Here is an 18,507-nt window from a genome sequence, read left to right as displayed (position 1 = left end):
GTTGTTCACCTTTGGTACAGTACTGGAATTCTCCAAGAGGGGTCACAGGCTACACCATAGGGCTACACGCCCGATTTTTATTTATGTTTTGGAATTTTTATGTATCGTAATTTTGCTCTTTAAAAGTGTCTTTCGATAAGAAGCTAAAAACGAATCGGGCTAAGTATTGTCAAGGTGGAGACCAAAAAACTATGTGAAGAAAAAGAAGTGGTTCTTGCCGATTGGATATAATATTTTTTTTCTAAACACAGAAAACTGATTTAACACGAATACTATTTTAATCATATAGACAATTCCCTACAGAATGGCAGTAAGTATTAAAGAAATATCTGATAACGTTAGGCTGGCTCGAGAAATGACTATGTTAGGAAATTATGAAAGTTCAGAAGTTTACTATGAAGGATGCTTACAAATGATTTCTAAACTTATTCTAGTTATATCAGATTCTCTTAGAAAAACCAAATGGCAACAGGTAAGATTAATATTTTTAACACTATACACAATAGTGAACATAATATAATCGCCATAGGTACAGAAACAAGTTAGTTCTGAATATGAACATGTAAAAATTCTAAAGACAATGTTGCAAACTCTTCGTTTGGAAACTAGTGTAGAAGTTCCCACCGGTGTTAGAAAAAGAGATGAACCAAATTTAGCAGATATAACAAATTCTGATGCATTTTCTCAAAATGATCCAGATATTTGGCCTCCTCCAACACCAGTAGATCACAGGTAACATATATTTATTTTTGAATATGTAAATATGAAAAAATTTATACTATTATGTATCAGACTGTATCAAAAGAACTTTCTTATGAATAAATGTGTCTAAAATTTTGTGTCCCATTCTTCATTTATAATATATTGGATTTCTTTTCTACATAGCTACATGATGTTTAGCATGTTAAAAGTGATATTCATTATTTCAAAAAATTTACAGGTACATGGTTATTTTGAAACTTGAAAAATCCTAATGAAATTTAAATGATAAAGAAAGCCCCCATATATTTCAGCTCAAGTTATAGAATTTGAACCTCAAGCTCTGGAAGAATGAATATATTTATTGAATCTTAAAAGTCACATTTATCGCAAGAAAAATGTTTTTTGTTACAGTCTATACCTAGATGTAAAATTGGAAAATCTTCATGAATTTTTAGTTTCTAATATATATTATTCAATAGCAATGGTCCAAAATCAAGAATTGCAGTAGCAAAAAGATCAGATGCCAAGAAGTACCCAGCATCTAGAGCAGGATCATCTACTGCTAAAAAACTTGAAATAAATAGACACTCCAAATCTATCAAAAAGGAGGAAAGACCTACATCATCAAGATCTGAAAGGATTGGAGATAATAAACCAGAAAAAGATCATAAAGACTCAGAAAATAATGAAAAAAATGAACCAACAGATGAGAAAAAGTTTGAATGTCATGGTATGGAGAGAGAATTAGCTGATACTTTAGAAAGGGATATTGTGCAGAAAAATCCAAATATACATTGGGATGACATTGCTGATCTTCATGAGGCAAAGAGACTACTTGAGGAAGCTGTAGTATGGCCTATGTGGATGCCAGATTTTTTTAAAGGTTCCTAAATTTTTTCTGAATTAAATTTAAAGTAATCACAATGACAAATACTAAATAATACTTTTATTTGGTAAAATGTCAGTACATGGAAATATGTAACTAATTCCTACCCAAAAAGAAACAGTAAAGTTTAAAATAGTTATTTATACTAGTAATTCAAATTATAGAAAAATAAAAAATTATAATCACGTTTTCTATAAAATGGATTTTAATAGCCAATAAACAATACAAATTGTAATGGAAAACTAAGTGACATAAGATAACATATTATTGATTAATCCTGGTATATATGGTGCTATAGTAATTTCAATTTATCTTGTATAATAATATGCTACTTATATCTGAGACTCTATACTTTCTAAATTATATAATCATTCTGATATAAATTGATAATCTAAATTTTTGTCTTTCAAACCTAAGACTTCATCTCGAGTTTATTATGAAATTTGATTTTAGGAATAAGAAGACCTTGGAAAGGTGTACTTATGGTTGGACCTCCAGGAACAGGAAAAACAATGTTAGCAAAAGCAGTAGCTACAGAATGTGGGACAACCTTTTTCAATGTCTCCTCATCTACTTTAACTTCAAAATATAGAGGTGAATCTGAAAAGATGGTGAGACTGTTGTTTGAAATGGTAAGTTTTTCTCCATTCCATTGATTTTTTCAGTTTCAATAAACTTTGGGTACAGGGAATAAATATTCTATTAGTCCTATAAAATACAGGATGCTCCATTTGGAAGAAAGAAGAAAATGGAAAGTTCGATTGTCTGTCCACCTTGTGTACTAAAAATAAAAATCATTCAAATACTGTTAGGTTAAATAAATATTTTTTATCTTTAACATATACTAAGTACAGAGCGTTGATTTACCTACGACTTTCACAAAAACGTGACAGTACCTCTTAAACAACCCTGTATAGGGTAACAAAAACAGTAAATATAAGCAATAGGAATGCGGTATAATATAGAGGAATTTTCATTTAAAAAATCATATGTTTGGTTTTTAACGGAGTATATAATTTGAGCTAATTTCAAAATATAGACGTTGAAGATATCTATTAATTTTCGAAGTAACAATTTTTGTATATAACCCATATAGCAAAGTTAGTCGTAAGACTGATACACCCTCTATATGTAGTGTGGAACACCCAAAAACATGTGTATTTTTAATGCGCATTTTTGAAAAAAAAATTATACAGAGTACATTATGTGACAGTAGCCAATACAAACTTTCTTATTTCAAATGCAACCTCCTGTATATTATTAATTTTTTGGATTCTTCAGAAAATTTTAGATAAAATTCATGTACAATGTTCTAAACCCATCTCCAAGTGTTTCAGAAATAAAGTGTTTCCAAATTTATTACAAACATTATTTTATATCACAAAATCGCTACTTTACACTCAATTCTTATTTCTCATCTATCTCTTGATATTGAAAAAGTAAGGGAAAACCACTTCAGCGTTCATTTTTTTATAAATTTGAAAAAATACAAAAACGTTTTGTTTATTTTCATTTAAAATTTATAGCCTTAGCAACCTGTTGTTTGCCTGCATGACAGTAGTGATCACTGTCGTTTGAATTTAGTTAACTGTATGTAACAATATCAGAAATAGGTTTATTTAACAGAAATTCACAAAATAACCATTCTTCAAATGATTGGTTATGGAGATAACACACGGGCACAAATGGAAGTTACTTGCTTATTTCATGAAAAATGTCCAAAATTAGTCTATATCCAAAAAAACAAGTAGCAAAATAAAAAGACAGTTTCGCGAGCTTCGTCATGCAAGACAGATAAAAAAGTAGCTGCCAATGCAGTGATACGAAATTGGATATTATGCTTGAATTTTAAGAAAACCTACATACTTCTGTTCAAAGTTACACACACATCAATTTTTCTAATATTAAAGGGAAGTAAAATGCATCCCAATATAATAATACCCACTCAGGAGCTAGAGAAACAAGATTTCGATAAAATAACGTAATTTAGTGAACAAATGATAGCAATGTTAGATAACAATGTGATCCAATTAAAAGATGTTTGTTTTCTAGTGAGAACACGTTTACACTTTACGGTCATGTTTATAGTCAGAATTGCTGTTAATGGATGAGAGAAAAAACATACGCAATATCCTGAAAAAGCTATTATTTCAATAAAAATCATATTGTAGGTCCCTTTTCATTCATAGCAAATTGAATGGGGACAAATATTTATAACTGCTCAAAAATAATGTTGTGTACACTTTGACGAACTTATGTCCTGATCCCACAAACTCTCAAGTTTCTGCAAGATGGAGCCCCATCTCATTACCAAATCAATGTCCGTCGGTATCTGAACCAAATTTTTGTAAATCGGTGAATATGCTAAAAGTATTGTATACAAAATCATACACCTTAACTTTGATGTATTTGACGAATCACGCTTTGGATCAGTAACGTTAGAAGACATTTCTATCGTTCACGGCGAGCATTTTGAACATCTCCTACATTTTTCACATTATTGAGAAATAATCACTTCATGAATTTTTAGTGTAATATAGCGAAATTCTGAAATAAATTAATATTTGTAATAAATCTGAAAACAATTGATATTTCCGAAACAATTGAGGATATGTATAGGACGTTGTATATGAATTATGTCTAGAATTTTCTGAAGAATACACAATCACGTTTTTAATGTTCATTTCTTGTTGTTTCCTTAAGTTCTACTCCATTCTTCCAGTATTATCATTTTTTTTTATTTCCAATATTTTTAATATTTATTTGAATATATTTTATTATCTAATGAATGATTAATTTCGCATTTATACTCATCGTACTATTCGTGTCCTATACCAATTTAATTCACATTCATAATATTATTCATAATTTTCCATTCAACCTTTCTGCCTTATATTTTCATTTTCATTCATTATATTTTCATATTTTATTTTTTTTTTAATATCTTCATTAATCATAGTTTTATTATCTTTTTTGATCATATCAGTATTAAAATACTTATTTTTCTTTAAAATTAATGATTGCATCGTTGAGTATAATCGTTCCAGTTTCAAAATCCAATTTAACATTGTTTTTCTCAAGTAAGACATCATAACTCAGATAACTTATCATAATTGTGTTGTAATAACAGTATCCTTCATCTTTGTATCAGTTACTAATGTTCTATTCATCTCGAATAATTTTTTTTGTGGTTGATACGGATCAAGTATACATTTTCAACCATAATAATATTTTCTTCTAGATTTAGTTTTTTAATTTTGAAAAATTCATAGGGAATAGACATATCTATACAGTTTCCTCTAAAGATCATTATGATTACTTCCAGGTTAACATTAGTGGTCCTTAGATTTGGAAAATATCTTTTTTCTCATCTCTACTACTATTGTTATTATAATTGTTATCATTTGAGTCAAAATTATTGTTATTATTATGATTAATATCTTTATAGTAACATCTCTCATCGGGAAAATTAGAAAATTTTTCCCTAAAATAGTCTTGGTTTCTATTATAACTATTATTTTGTTATCAATTAATCTTTTTTTAATGTTTATTTAATAAGAATTTACAATGCTATTGGTTATTTTGTTAATAAAAAACCTCACATATGTCCTGATGAGACTTCTCCAGTAAGAAGATCTTCTCTACACCTATTTTAGGTCTGATAGCCAGTTTCTCTTTATTCTTCTATCATCTCTTCTTTGCAACAATGGTTTGAGTAGGGGATTAACATGTGATTCCAGCCTTTGGCTTCTCTGTTGTATTGTTTCTTGAACTGTTACAATTAGAAGGTCTCTGTGTATCATCAGGTTTGAAACATATCAGGGAACATCGACAATTTCTCGCAGAATCTTAGATTGTGATCTTTGTATAACGGCTATACTCGATTTTCTGGTACATCCCCACAGCTCTATGCTGTAAGTCCAGTTTGGAATGATGACAGTCTTGTACAATAAGATTTTATTTTCTAACATTATTCATTTTCTGTCTAGCAACCAGTACAATTCTCTTATTTTAAGGTCTATTGGTACGCGTTTCTTTTTAATGTGTTCTCTCCAGCATAATTTGGCATCTAGGTGCATTCCTAGATATTTAATGCAAGTTGATTGTGAAATTTCTACATCGTTAATGTATATTGAAGTTCATTTTTCTTTTCTTAGTGATATGTTGCGATATGCTTTCGTTAATGTTTATTCTCTACCTTTTGACCCATACTTCTACTTCGAATATATATAGGATTTTTGTGGGTCGAGGTAATAAAAGTGTCGTTATGGTATAATTAGAGACTGGGAGGTCGGTGATGAATATAATGCATTGTATTTGCCATAGGACTCTGCCTTGTGCACCTCCAGATTTAATGAATTTAAGTTGTAACGTTTTATCTTTTATTTTTGTTCTAAAGAGTCTGTTTGATGAATTTGATTTCAGTTGAAAAAGTCGGGCGAGTCTGTTTGATTTTAAATTGCAAGACGTCGGCATATATCCCACCAAATACTTTACTTATGTCTAAAAATACTCCAGAACAATACTTCTACGGTTACAATTATTTCATACATAATCCGTTGACACTGTTGAGTTTTTGAGTATTTCTGCCGAAACCAAATTGATGCTGTGGAATTATGTACGAGTTAGGATTAATTCATTGCACTAACAATTTCTCAAAAAGTTTCGAAATGGTAGGCAACAAGCTTAGTGGTCTATATGAAGATGCATTGATTAAATTTTTCCCCGTTTTTGGGATAAGTATTATTTCAGATTTTCAAATATTTTTACCCAATACTGCAGTGTTGAGATCCCGTTAAATATACAGGTTAGTATCATGATTCCATTTTTGGGCAGTTCCTTCAACATTTTTGGTTTATCATGCCAATGCCCGGTGATTTCTTGTTGATCAGAAGAGAAATTGTTACTTTCATTTCCTTTGGAGTTGTCAGTTTTACGTTTGTCGTTTATAGATCTTGATTTCTATTTAGTTCGTTTTGGATAGTCTGGTCTAGAGTATCATGAGGAGGGGTGAGGATTTCTGCTAGGAGTCTTGATAACAGTTCCACGTTTTCTTCATCGTCTCCAACTTAAGTTGCTGGATTTGGTTCGCAAAGTGGAGCAATTATTTTTTTCCAATTTGATTTTACTGGTCTCCATATTGAGTTATCATGACAATTGAGGTTTGTTGTATACTGTAAAAAACATTTTCACGAATTTGTTATTAGTTTTAATTTGAGGGTGTTGCCTAGTCGGCAACATGTATGTATTTTTATCGCCTGGTACATGACTCCTGTACTACTTCGTTTTTTGCTTTTTTTCACAAATGTCGTTTGATTTCCATTGAAAAATGTTGTTTGGTGTCCCTTCTGAAGGAGTAGCTTGTTTGGTAGCTTCTTGCAATATACTGGTTAATTTGTTTGATGCTTATTCTATTCGAGTTGCATACTTCTTATAGTTTATAACTGAGGCACTGACTATCACTATTACCGACGTGTGATCGGAGGACAAATCGTAATTAGGGATATTATCAGAGTAGGTTGATGATATATTAACCGTTACATAGAAATCTAGGAGGTCTGGTAGTTTATTAGGATAACTTGGCCAGTGCGTTGGGGCACCCATTGAGAGGAATGAGTAGTTCTCTTCGTGCAATAAATTAGAAAGTTTTATACCTTTTGTTGTAGTGATCCTGGATCCCCATAGTATATTTTTATTATTGTAGTCATCTCCTGCTATAAATTTTGAACCCAGTGTTTGAAAGAAATTTTGAAAGTCTTCTCTTTTTAGATTGTGTCGAGGAGGGCAATATCCACCAGAAACAGTTTGTAAGGCATTTTTTTTTCTAACTTTTATTGAGGATACTTGTAAATGATTTTTTTCGTATTTTGTTTATAGTGGTTGATTGTTGATAACTAGAACGGTAGTACCCGCCTGAGCTATATTGTCTGGGTGATTAGTGTATTCTTAAAAACACAGCCATCATATCAATTGAGATTTTAGCATTGTTAACATATTTAATACCATACTGTTATGTTGCATAAGTTGATTAAATAATACTGATGCTCTCATTATACCCCGATTTCTTACGGTTTGCGCATAGCTGATCTGTCGACTTTGTTGATTTGATAGTAAAAGGTTTTGGGAATCCTGGATTATATCCTTGCTTTTCTTACAAGTTTTGATATCATGGGATCGCCCACATTTTACACAAAGGTATGGGCGGTACAGATTTTGTGTGAACCATATAGTTGGCATCGTGTACACTGAGTACGATATTTTCTTTTCGAGGTAGGTCGATTTCGATAATTCTGTTCTGTAGTTCTTTTATTTTATATATTTTTTTTCTTGTTTTGTGTAGGTTCCAGGTCTACAATAAACATATTTAATGGGTCTTTATTTTGTCTGTGTTGTACATTTATTATGTTTCTAACTGTATGACTACTTGTTTGTAACTCATTTTTAATGTCTTGCGTATCTGTACTGTGATGAAGATGTTTTATGACTACTCTGTATGCTCTATTTTTGTTGAGTTGATCTGTGTGTTGTACTATATTGTTTTTCTCATAAAATTGGCAAGTGATCTATAGTCTTCAAGAGTAGTTGTATTAATTTTAATTGTGTTGTCAGTCATCGTTTTAGTTACATATTGTTGTTCATTTAGTGTTCCACTTATTTTGGTTATCATATTTTTAGAATCTTCAACTCCCTATACATATATGGGCGGAGCTTTCGGTGTTTTCTCTTCTGTTTTGTTGCCAAGGGTTTTCGTTATCGGTGTTCTCAAGTTCTTCTTCGATAGGGGAAATCATTCTTGTAATTTGTTGTCTGTTTTGTTCTTGCGATTGTTTGTAGTGTTCCTGATTTCGTGAAAAAATTTCCTGTATGCTTGAGGATAATAGCGTTGATGTACGAGTTGAAATCATTGGTATTGAGTAATTAAGTAGATAATTCTGCATAAGATTTTGTTGAAATGGGTAAATCCGTATTTGTGGGAGTTGAGAAATTATAACTGGATGAAACTGTATAACATTTAATTGTTGATGAACTGGTTTACTATTGTTATAGAAACCGATAAGATTCCTCGAAGGGAACATGTTTTTTTTATTATCATTTCACTTTTTATTAATAGTCCAGGCTATCAAGGTATAAATGAGATATTACCTCTGATTTCCATGAACCTGCATCGATTTGCATGAAAATTTGGAATTAAGCTTGACTTACCCTTATCTTCAAAATCTATCCTATGCTGGTATGTGCTTATTACTCTTAGGGGTGGAAACTACCCCTTGTTGTGAAAAATCAATAAAACTATAAGTAGAAGCATATAATGAGCAGAAAAATACTTTCAAGGTTTGAATAAAAGTTGCTTAAAGCTTTAATATATTATTTATAATTTTTCAACCCTGCTTGATGTATTTCATCCTTTATAAATCACATCATCAGTTAATGTAAAATTATAAAAATATTATTTAATTACTTTGTGGTAGCTTACTTATATTAAATTGACGCTTTTTTTGTGTTAAACTCAAATATTTTGTATCACAAATGTTCAACCCTTATAAACCATCCCTTATTTCGAGAGAAATATTTTTTGAAGGAAAATAATTTATAGACGTATTAATTCTTTTTGACGATTTATCTATTTTAAATATACATTTTTTATCTGTTTTTACTTTAATACTTTGTATTTATAATTTCCAACCTCAATATATTATCCCCTATTTCGGAAAAAATGGAAAAAATATTTACAGGCCTACTTATTTATTTCAAAATGACATTTTTTATCTCTTTTAACCTGAATATTATGTATTTAAAACTTTCAACCCCTATAAATTATCCCTTATAACAAAAATTGAAAAAATATTCATACAATGTTATTTGTACCTCAAATTATCTGTTATGGGGAAAAATTTTTAATTAAACTGAAAATTTGTTAAATTAAAGAAGGAAAATTAGATTGTTAATTTTATATTATTATATTATTTTATGTAACAGAGAAGAATATGAATACATTTTTAATAGACTTTTTGTAAAAATTTTCATCATCGTCGTCACTATTTTCGTTCTCTCCCTCTTCGTAATCCATTATTGGGACACAATTCTGGCGATTTTGACCAGCACAATAATCGCAGGATGAGTTGCAGAACAATCCAACTTTACGGTACCTACATGATGCGCCACATCCTTTTTTGCAATTGCAAAATATCATTTGCAGAAGCTCCTGTAATGCAGGGCTATTCTGCATTGTAATGGGTTCCAATAAGCCTTAATTTTTAATCTATCCCCCAATCAGTAGGTTTCATAGTTTTAATATCAATCACTTCTCCCAGTAGATACTAATTAAGTATTTTTACCTTTTGAGCCAATATTTACAAATCTTTCATTGATATCTTCATAACAAATACTACACATTTCATTGCTGCTGCTTGCTTGATCCTGTCAATGAAGTTTTACAATTAAATTTCAACTGTTAAATATAATAATTTTAATTAATCGGCCGAAATTGATTTTTATAACGTCGGTTCGAAAAAAAGTTTGAACACGTGCTCTATTTTTCGATGATGTAAACACACTGACTACCAAAAAACCGGATGAGGCAGCTGCACGATCTTTTGTCTCGTGTATCTCCCGATACTTCACTCTTACTCAAAAATCTACCTGCTCTAAAATTTAACAAAAAGTGTATTTCGTTTTTTGGCTATATTTCCGTAAATTTTCAAGCAAATTAACCGCTCAAAACGTAGATTTATAGGAAATTTTATAACCTATAAGTTTATAAACGTTTCAAATTTCTTCAGCCCTCTATTTTTGAAAGGGTAACGTGTAAAGGGTTTGAAACTGGTATCAGTCATACGTTAGAATACGATTTGTAGAGTCAGTCTCAGTAAATTTAGAAGTTACAAAAAATTTAAAAAAAGCAAAATATTTGTTAGAAAAATACTTTTTGTTTCGTATCAGTTTTTATGTATATCCTATAGTTTTTCAGAAATTTTGTAAAAAAAAATTTTTTTAAATTTTGAAAATGATTTTTCAACTTTAAACAGTTTTTTTTCGAAATTATGCATTTTAAATCATTCAAACTAAAAAAATTATTATTAGTACGTATATAAAGTAAATTATCACTGGATTATATTTTTATTATAATTTAGGTACTATTGCTAAGAGTGGAATTGAGTTTTTTTTCTTCAAAAAAATATAAATCCATTTTATTCCCATAAATTTCTTAGTTTTATGCTAAAGATTTCTTCTACTCTCATTCAAAAGCTTTTTAAAAGTATTCTGGAAAAGATTATATGCAATTACCTCGAAAAGTTGACCGTTTGTCCGTTAGTTCACGTTGAATTTAAAAAATTTTCACTCGATTGAAATATTCAACCTTCAATAAATCATTAGTCGGTTTGTATCATGCCTAAAGCAAATGTAAAAAAACAATCTTCTTGTTTTTTATAATATCAAAAATATTTGAGTTATTCATGAAAAATCGATTGAAAACTTGGTTGTTTAAAAAAAATTTCGATCGCGAATTAATAAAAAACTATTGATTTTTCAAAAAAAAAATTCTAAGAACATTTGATCTCAATTTCCGCTGCTATTTTCAACTTAAAAATTTTAACCCTTAGGCGGGGTTGAACTCGCCCCTAGTGCAAAAGCACACATCGGCGTAAGTTAAATTCTGCTTTTTAAGATATTCCCTATATACTGTCAAAATTTCATTAAAATGATGCAGGTTGATGGAAATCGAAGGTGAAAATTCTGGCAGACTGGACTATAATGACTAATTACCGGCACTTTTTATTAAACTATAACAATTTTCATATATACTCACGCAGCGCTTTACATATCATTCAATTTGTATCTATTCTCATTTCCTTCATTTCTTCCCAACTCATTATTGTTCTGTAAATTTTTAGTATAATCTATGTTGCTATGACATGACAACATTAATATTTTGGCATAATTCTATTCTAATTTTTTCTCAATTTTTTCCAAGTTTTGATGCTACAAAACAGTGATACATTTTTCTAATCCAATTTTTTTATAGGCGAGGTTCTATGCTCCAAGTACAATATTTATCGATGAAATCGACTCGTTATGTTCAAGAAGAGGATCAGAATCAGAACATGAAGCATCAAGACGAGTGAAATCTGAGCTGTTAGTTCAAATGGATGGTATAACTGCAAACAATGAAGAACCAGGAAAAGTTGTTATGGTCCTGGCTGCGACCAATTTTCCTTGGGACATAGACGAAGCGTTAAGACGGAGGTTAGAAAAACGTATATATATCCCCCTCCCTACTATGGAAGGTAGAGAAGCTCTTCTAAAAATAAATTTAAGGGAGGTCAAATTAGACCCTGATATTAATTTAACGACTATCGCGAAAAGATTGGATGGTTTTTCTGGAGCTGATATCACCAATGTCTGTAGAGATGCTTCGATGATGTCCATGAGAAGGAAAATTTGTGGATTAAGGCCAGATCAAATAAAACAGTTGCCCAAAGAAGAACTAGATTTGCCTGTTACAATGAGAGACTTTGAAGAAGCTTTAGATAAAAATAATAAGAGTGTTAGTAAAGAAGATTTAGATAAATATGAGAGATGGATGAATGAATTTGGATCGTCATGATTGGGGTTTTAACTTTTTGGGGTTTTATGTGAGTTTAATAGTGAAATGATTATTTTAAACATATACATTTGCCAAGAGGGAATATATATATATATATATATATATATATATATATATATATATATATATATATATATATATATATCTTCGTCTTTTTTAACTAATTTATGAGCGTTTAGCTAGTAGAAATGCAATAAAATTAAACACCAAGTATACTATCTCTAAAATATTGAAAATTCGTATATTTATGTCACGAGTCACTTTGAATATTGATTTTTGAAACCTATAAATGTATAAATTCAATGTTTTTGTTAAACGATATTAAAATTCCTTAAAACGCCACAATACTAATTCCCAGACGATAAATACATAAGTATTCGAAAGATCGGAAATATATTATAGATAGTACACTTGCTACTCAAAATTGGAAATATATATATATATATATTCAGTTTCTTAGTATTTTCAGATAGTTTTGTTGATAAATTATTATTTCCTTCATTTGAAATTTCGTTAAAAATTTTGACGTTTCGACCTATCACCTAGCCGTCTTTATCAAATTCTTTTGATCGTCTTCTACTTAACATTACTTAATGCTCTTGACATTTTCATGTATTTGGTATTTTTAAGTTAGAGGTTGAAAATAAATTAATTTTTTTCTAAATAATGGACCCTACTTTAAGGACTACAAACCAACTATTTGATTAATGTGATTGTGGAATTGTGACTGCAATGAAATATATCATGAAATTAGTTAAACGAGAATCGCGGTAACAAATTTGCTATGAAATAGTAAATTCATCTGATTCGATAAACAACCTTCAAAATGATAATAAATATAAATAGTTATTAGAAAGTTTTGAATATATATTAAAAAAACTAAACTTTGGTAATTCATTGCCCCAATCCGACAACAATCACGTTCATAAAGTAATTGGCAATGACTTAGTTCCAATTTATATATACATGGTGTTTTGAAAAAAATGACCCCGTGTCTAGGTTAGGTAGAAAACTGAAAAAATTTCGCATACTACTGTTATGATGAGAATCTACAAGTTAAAAGGAGCGTTTCACATTACCAACGGTTATTTAAGTTAATAATTGATCAGCAATTTTTGTTGATAAATTGATAGGTTATTTCTACTTACAAAATTTAATGGTGATTTTTTAAATAATCATTTATTCGAGATACCAGAAGATTCAAATCTAAACGAACTAAGCACGATGAAGCTCCATCGCACTTTAATAAGAGTGTCGTAATTAGTTGAGTAACTGAACCGATGGATTGGTAGAGGTGTAGAAGTTCCGATTGATTAGTCTCATCGGTCATGCGATTTTAATCCTATGGACCATTCAATTTGGTCACTGTCACTTGATGAAGTCTATCAAAATATTTTGATAAAAGCCGCAACAGATCGAAAAGTCTAATTTTCATCTTTCATAAAAACTAATTTTCAATCAGAAGCGACCTAAAATCAAGACGATTCAGAAACATAAACATCAAAAGGTCTAAAAAATTGATGAAACTTTTATATATAATAAAAAAAATAATAGTGAAGTTGAAAGAATAACAAAATGGAAGCTCTCAGGAAACCTCCCCAGAGGAAGACCAAAAAGCCAATTGGAAGGTTAAGTAAGAAATGATTTGAACAAAATGGGAGTCCGTGGACGATGGAGTAAAACTAAGGACAGAAAAAAATGGTGAAAAATAGCTGAAGAATCCAAAACAATACAAACATTAAAAAAAAGAAAACAGAACATGAATTGACTGGTTACTATTCCTATTGTTCATTTGCAAGAAGTGATCCCATTCCATGGCCTCAATCTGCCTACTCTTTGGAATTTCACGGACGAAACGGAAAGTTGAAAATAAAATATAAAATAATTAAAATGGAAATAAAAGGTAATATGTTTAACATCGAGAAAATCGTGGAAACTAACAATATCACTGTTTGTCCTGAGTTGACTCTTAGTTATTTTCACAAGTTTTACTTTTTATTTTTACCAATTTTTATCCAAAATAATACACTTTATTTCCTATTTTCGTTTATTCTTGAAATATTTTCAATTGTTCAAAATATCTTTATTTACTTGCTTAATTTTGAGATTTTTTATGTATTTCTAGATTATTGTCTAGTTACCACCTAATACTGTTTTTGATTTGTAAATTATATGTTTTATCCATTTAAATACCAAAGACTTCAGGTTACCTAGCTAATTTCCAAGTAAGTGAAAAAGTGAAGAATAGTTTTGTAAAGTTTGAAATTAAAAATATCAATATTCTTATACTCATTTTAGATGTCTATACACAAAGGAGATCTATCGAAATTGGGTACATACGCCAAAACACATAGCATTCATCTAATAATTAAACTAACATATAAGGGCCTCAATAATATTAAACTGATTTATATTCATTCACATATTTATACCTACATACTTTTTATTTTGTTTTTCTTTTTATTATTTACAGAAAACCTTTTTTATGAGAGGGAATAACTATAGATGTAACATAAAATTATTCTTCATATCAATATTATTTTTATTATTAAAATTGCTTTCAATAATTCGATTAAAATTCTGTATATCCTTAATTTTTTTGTTCATAACTATTTAGAAATGGTATGTGATACAAGTTTTAAAAGAATTTAAATATATTATCTTTTTTGCGCTGAATTGACTAGATAAGGGCTCCATATATTCACATTTAATTTAATTAAGTTTAATCTCGTGAAGTTATCTAATTTTTCTCAAGGAAAAATCGGATGTACCTTGAATAATTAGAAGTAGTGAAATGGTGAAGACAAAATGAAACAAATGAGATTTCACACAGTACTGTAGCAACGATATCTCATCATGGTTCTGGCCGTTTTTCTACTTTATATTGGACTGTTCTGATTATATATCTACTAATTTTTATTGCTCTAAGGATTTGTTATTATATTCTCAATGCGTGGAAAAGTATACTTAGCTTGCCAGCTTGTTACTTGTAATAACAGTTTTATGTTCTATTATAAAATAATTTTATACTTTAAAAAACCTTAAATAAGTGCATCATATAATAAATAATGTAGAAGTTTGAATAGACTTTAGAACATTTTTTCTTAATTTTAATTTTTTTTACCATAAAATACTACCAAAAACCTAAAAAGTTTTGTACTAACACAATATGGATAATGCATAGTTCTCTTGAGTTGGACATTGGAGAGGCTCTTAAGTATTAAATATTTTTAAAACATATATAAGATTTACATTACGCACTTTTTACTGTTTATCATAAATATGAAAGAAACAATACTTATGTTAAGGGGGTATTCTGGTGTAGAAGCATAAATTTTAGGTATTTTTGAAACTAATGTAAAAAAAATGGAAAACATATTAACTATCCATTATTGAAATGTATTTAATGACTTATATAATAATATATAATATAATATATATAATAATTTAAAAAAAATCAGAATCTTGATAGATTACCAGCCGGTTAAGTGGGGGCTACAAAAAAACTACATTCTGGTTGACATGATGCCAGCCCTTTTAGTGATCTGGAACCAAAAAATGAAAAAATTTTTAATCTGTAAAGATCTCGCTACCGCATTGATTTTAGCTAAAAAAATTCATAAAATGGCGTCGACATGAAATATCAATTTTTTGTCTTTTTTTGACCAAATTTCAAAGGAATCGGTCGGATAGAACTTAAGATATCATGTCAATCACTTCAAAAAAAGTAGTTTCAAATAAAAGCGTTTAAAGTTTGAGAAACAATTCCAGTAAAATAACTCATTCCACTCGGCCGGTCTAGACGCTACATCGCAAAATCTACTGTATCTACGAAATTTTTAAAAATCCGTTTAAGGACATATTCATAAGGGTCTAAGCTTTGGAAATATGCATAAAAAATCGATTTTTTTCAAATTTCTTGACCAGAATACTCCCTTACGGAATATTCATATTTAAAAGCTGACATGATTGAGTAGATTTTAATCATTTGCTATTTGTTCTTTAGTTCTATTGTTGTTCAATTTTTAATATTGTAAAACTACTTTTATTGTATGAAAATTAATGGTGATTATGAATAATATGTTAATTATCCAGTAACATCACGTTTGATGTCCTTAAATTATTAACATTTATACAATGTGTTACGTTTCTAATCAAAAGAGTTCTATATTGAAAAATTATTAAGAGTAAATTTGTACTCTTATTATTTTAACTTTTATCAAACCTTGAGAAAACTATGATCTGTCGATTCTACTGTAAGGTCGCGCTTGTTAAAAGTATATCAATATTCATTATTTTTATATATTATTTTAATGCTGATACTACTAATATCACTTTAGTTTATTGAATTTATACAATTCATAAATTTTTTATTTAAAAAAAATAAATTATATAATTAACTACTTATATTTTTTCTCCTGATTTTTATTCTTTTATATCAATCAAAGAAATACTAAACACCACTACACCAACACTCACAATTACACTGTTTATCCTCAGTCTTGAGAATGGTAACTTAGTTATCAAAACATGCTTCAAACAGTGTAATTGTAGTGAAGTGGTAATGTCCATCACAGAAATAGAGAAAATTAGCCGTAGTAATTCACTTTCAACCTCAAATCCTGCAAACAATGCTTTCTTCCTCTTAATATTAATCTAGACTAAGCTGTTTGTTTCATTTCGATTCTCTTGGTTTTTTGTTTCCTCTTTTAATCTTGTAGTAAGGAACATTTGTATGGCTGCACTTTATTGTTGACATATTCTCATATACTGACTACAAATAGCAGTGTACTATTACAACACATGATGAGTCATGGAGAAAAGACATATTGTGAGTTTAATTTTTCGAATTCTAAGCAAATAAAACTACTATATTTCAAGTCATTTTTGCCATATGACAAATTAACCTAAGAAATATCTCATCTAGGTGGGAATGTTATTTTAGTACAAAATGGCGTTCCTACTTAGAATGGCAAGAAGTGAAATTAGATTTTTTCTCCAGGACCTTTCATTAATTACTGCTGGTTACAGGAAAAAAATGTCTAATTTGTAAAAAACTATATTTTTTATGCTAAATCGGAGTAATATTCTGTTTTATAGGCATAGTTAGTTTACAAGATATATTTTTGCATGTTGCTTCATACTCCTTTCATAATGATGATTATTTTTATTTATTTTCGTTTTCATTCAATTGTTTGAATTTTGGTTGTAGTTTATTGTAAATTATTTTGTTTTCAAAGACATTAGAAATAATTGACCTGCCTATATAAAATAATGTAAATAATTATTCAATTTTATTTTTAAAAATAATTTGTTGATAAATAAGAGTAAACTCTAAATATGTAATAAAATATTCAATTATTTAACCAAAGTTTTATAGTATTTATATTTAACTGTTATAACTCTTATCTAAAAAAAGTATGAAATTTTAATAAATTTTACTGAATAAATGTATTTATTATTAGGTTGTGTTTTATTTTTTAGTATTCATGTTTCTGAATCATTCAGATATAAAGGTGAGTGTTGTGGAATTGTAGCTATAAAATACCATAGTATACTCCTTTTAATATATAGTTCTAACTTTCGAATATTTATCATTTGGAAATGAAATTATGGCAATAGATATAATATCAAAACATCAACAAGTTTTTTTAACTAACAAAAAATACATTGGTCAAACTAAAAGATCACTCGCTTAAAACATATTTTATGAAGGCCTTTCCATAGATTATCAATCTGCCATATATAACGAAAAAAAAAACTAAAAAAATCAGTAACATAAATTGCTCAAGATGCTCATTGTATCAATAAAAAAAACTAATGCTAATAACCTCATTGTAATATATGCATATCTTTTAGGTATTCACAAAACCAAATTTAATTTCATTATATATATATATATATATATATATATATATATATATATATATATGTATATATATATATATATATATATATATATATATATATATATGTATATATATATATATATATATATATATATATATATATATATATATATATATATATATTATATATAGTAAAACAATTTGTAACATAGATTATAAAATCAGTTAGTAATGCTGTAGTTTTTGTATTAAAATTTATGACAAAAATGTTGTTTTGTATTTTTTATCGATATTTTGTTGAATTTTGGGCCAATTTCGATTCAAAATATTGACGAAAGTTCATTTTTGATTAAATTATAATAGACACCCATAATTAGAGACAAGTTTTACTTCAGTTCAGTGTAATATTACATTAAGATAATGTAAACGGGGCCTAATCTACAAATTCCAACTTATTTGTAAAC

General features: G+C 28.7%; 1 protein-coding gene across 1 annotated transcript; it reads left to right on the top strand.

Moving 5' to 3' along the window:
• The first annotated feature begins 51 nt into the window (after positions 1–51).
• On the top strand, positions 52–17,452 carry LOC130903404 (katanin p60 ATPase-containing subunit A-like 1). The gene is made up of 5 exons (XM_057815480.1): positions 52–472; positions 530–732; positions 1,182–1,585; positions 2,042–2,220; positions 11,613–17,452. The coding sequence occupies exons 1-5, from the start codon at positions 305–307 to the stop codon at positions 12,192–12,194; spliced, it is 1,536 nt and encodes a 511-aa protein (XP_057671463.1). The 5' UTR covers positions 52–304; the 3' UTR covers positions 12,195–17,452.
• Positions 17,453–18,507: the final 1,055 nt, after the last annotated feature.

The sequence above is a fragment of the Diorhabda carinulata genome, chromosome 1 (assembly GCF_026250575.1).
Source record: "Diorhabda carinulata isolate Delta chromosome 1, icDioCari1.1, whole genome shotgun sequence".
NCBI classification, from domain to species: domain Eukaryota; kingdom Metazoa; phylum Arthropoda; class Insecta; order Coleoptera; family Chrysomelidae; genus Diorhabda; species Diorhabda carinulata.
The sequence above is the reverse complement of the archived record's forward strand: the minus strand, read 5'-3'. Positions and strand labels throughout refer to the sequence as shown.

Coding starts and splice junctions, on each gene's coding strand:
- LOC130903404 (XM_057815480.1), top strand. CDS start 305: ATGGCAGTAAGTATTAAAGAAATATCTGATAACGTTAGGCTGGCTCGA. Junction 473..529: donor GAAAAACCAAATGGCAACAG/GTAAGATTAATA, acceptor TAATCGCCATAG/GTACAGAAACAAGTTAGTTC. Junction 733..1,181: donor CCAACACCAGTAGATCACAG/GTAACATATATT, acceptor ATTATTCAATAG/CAATGGTCCAAAATCAAGAA.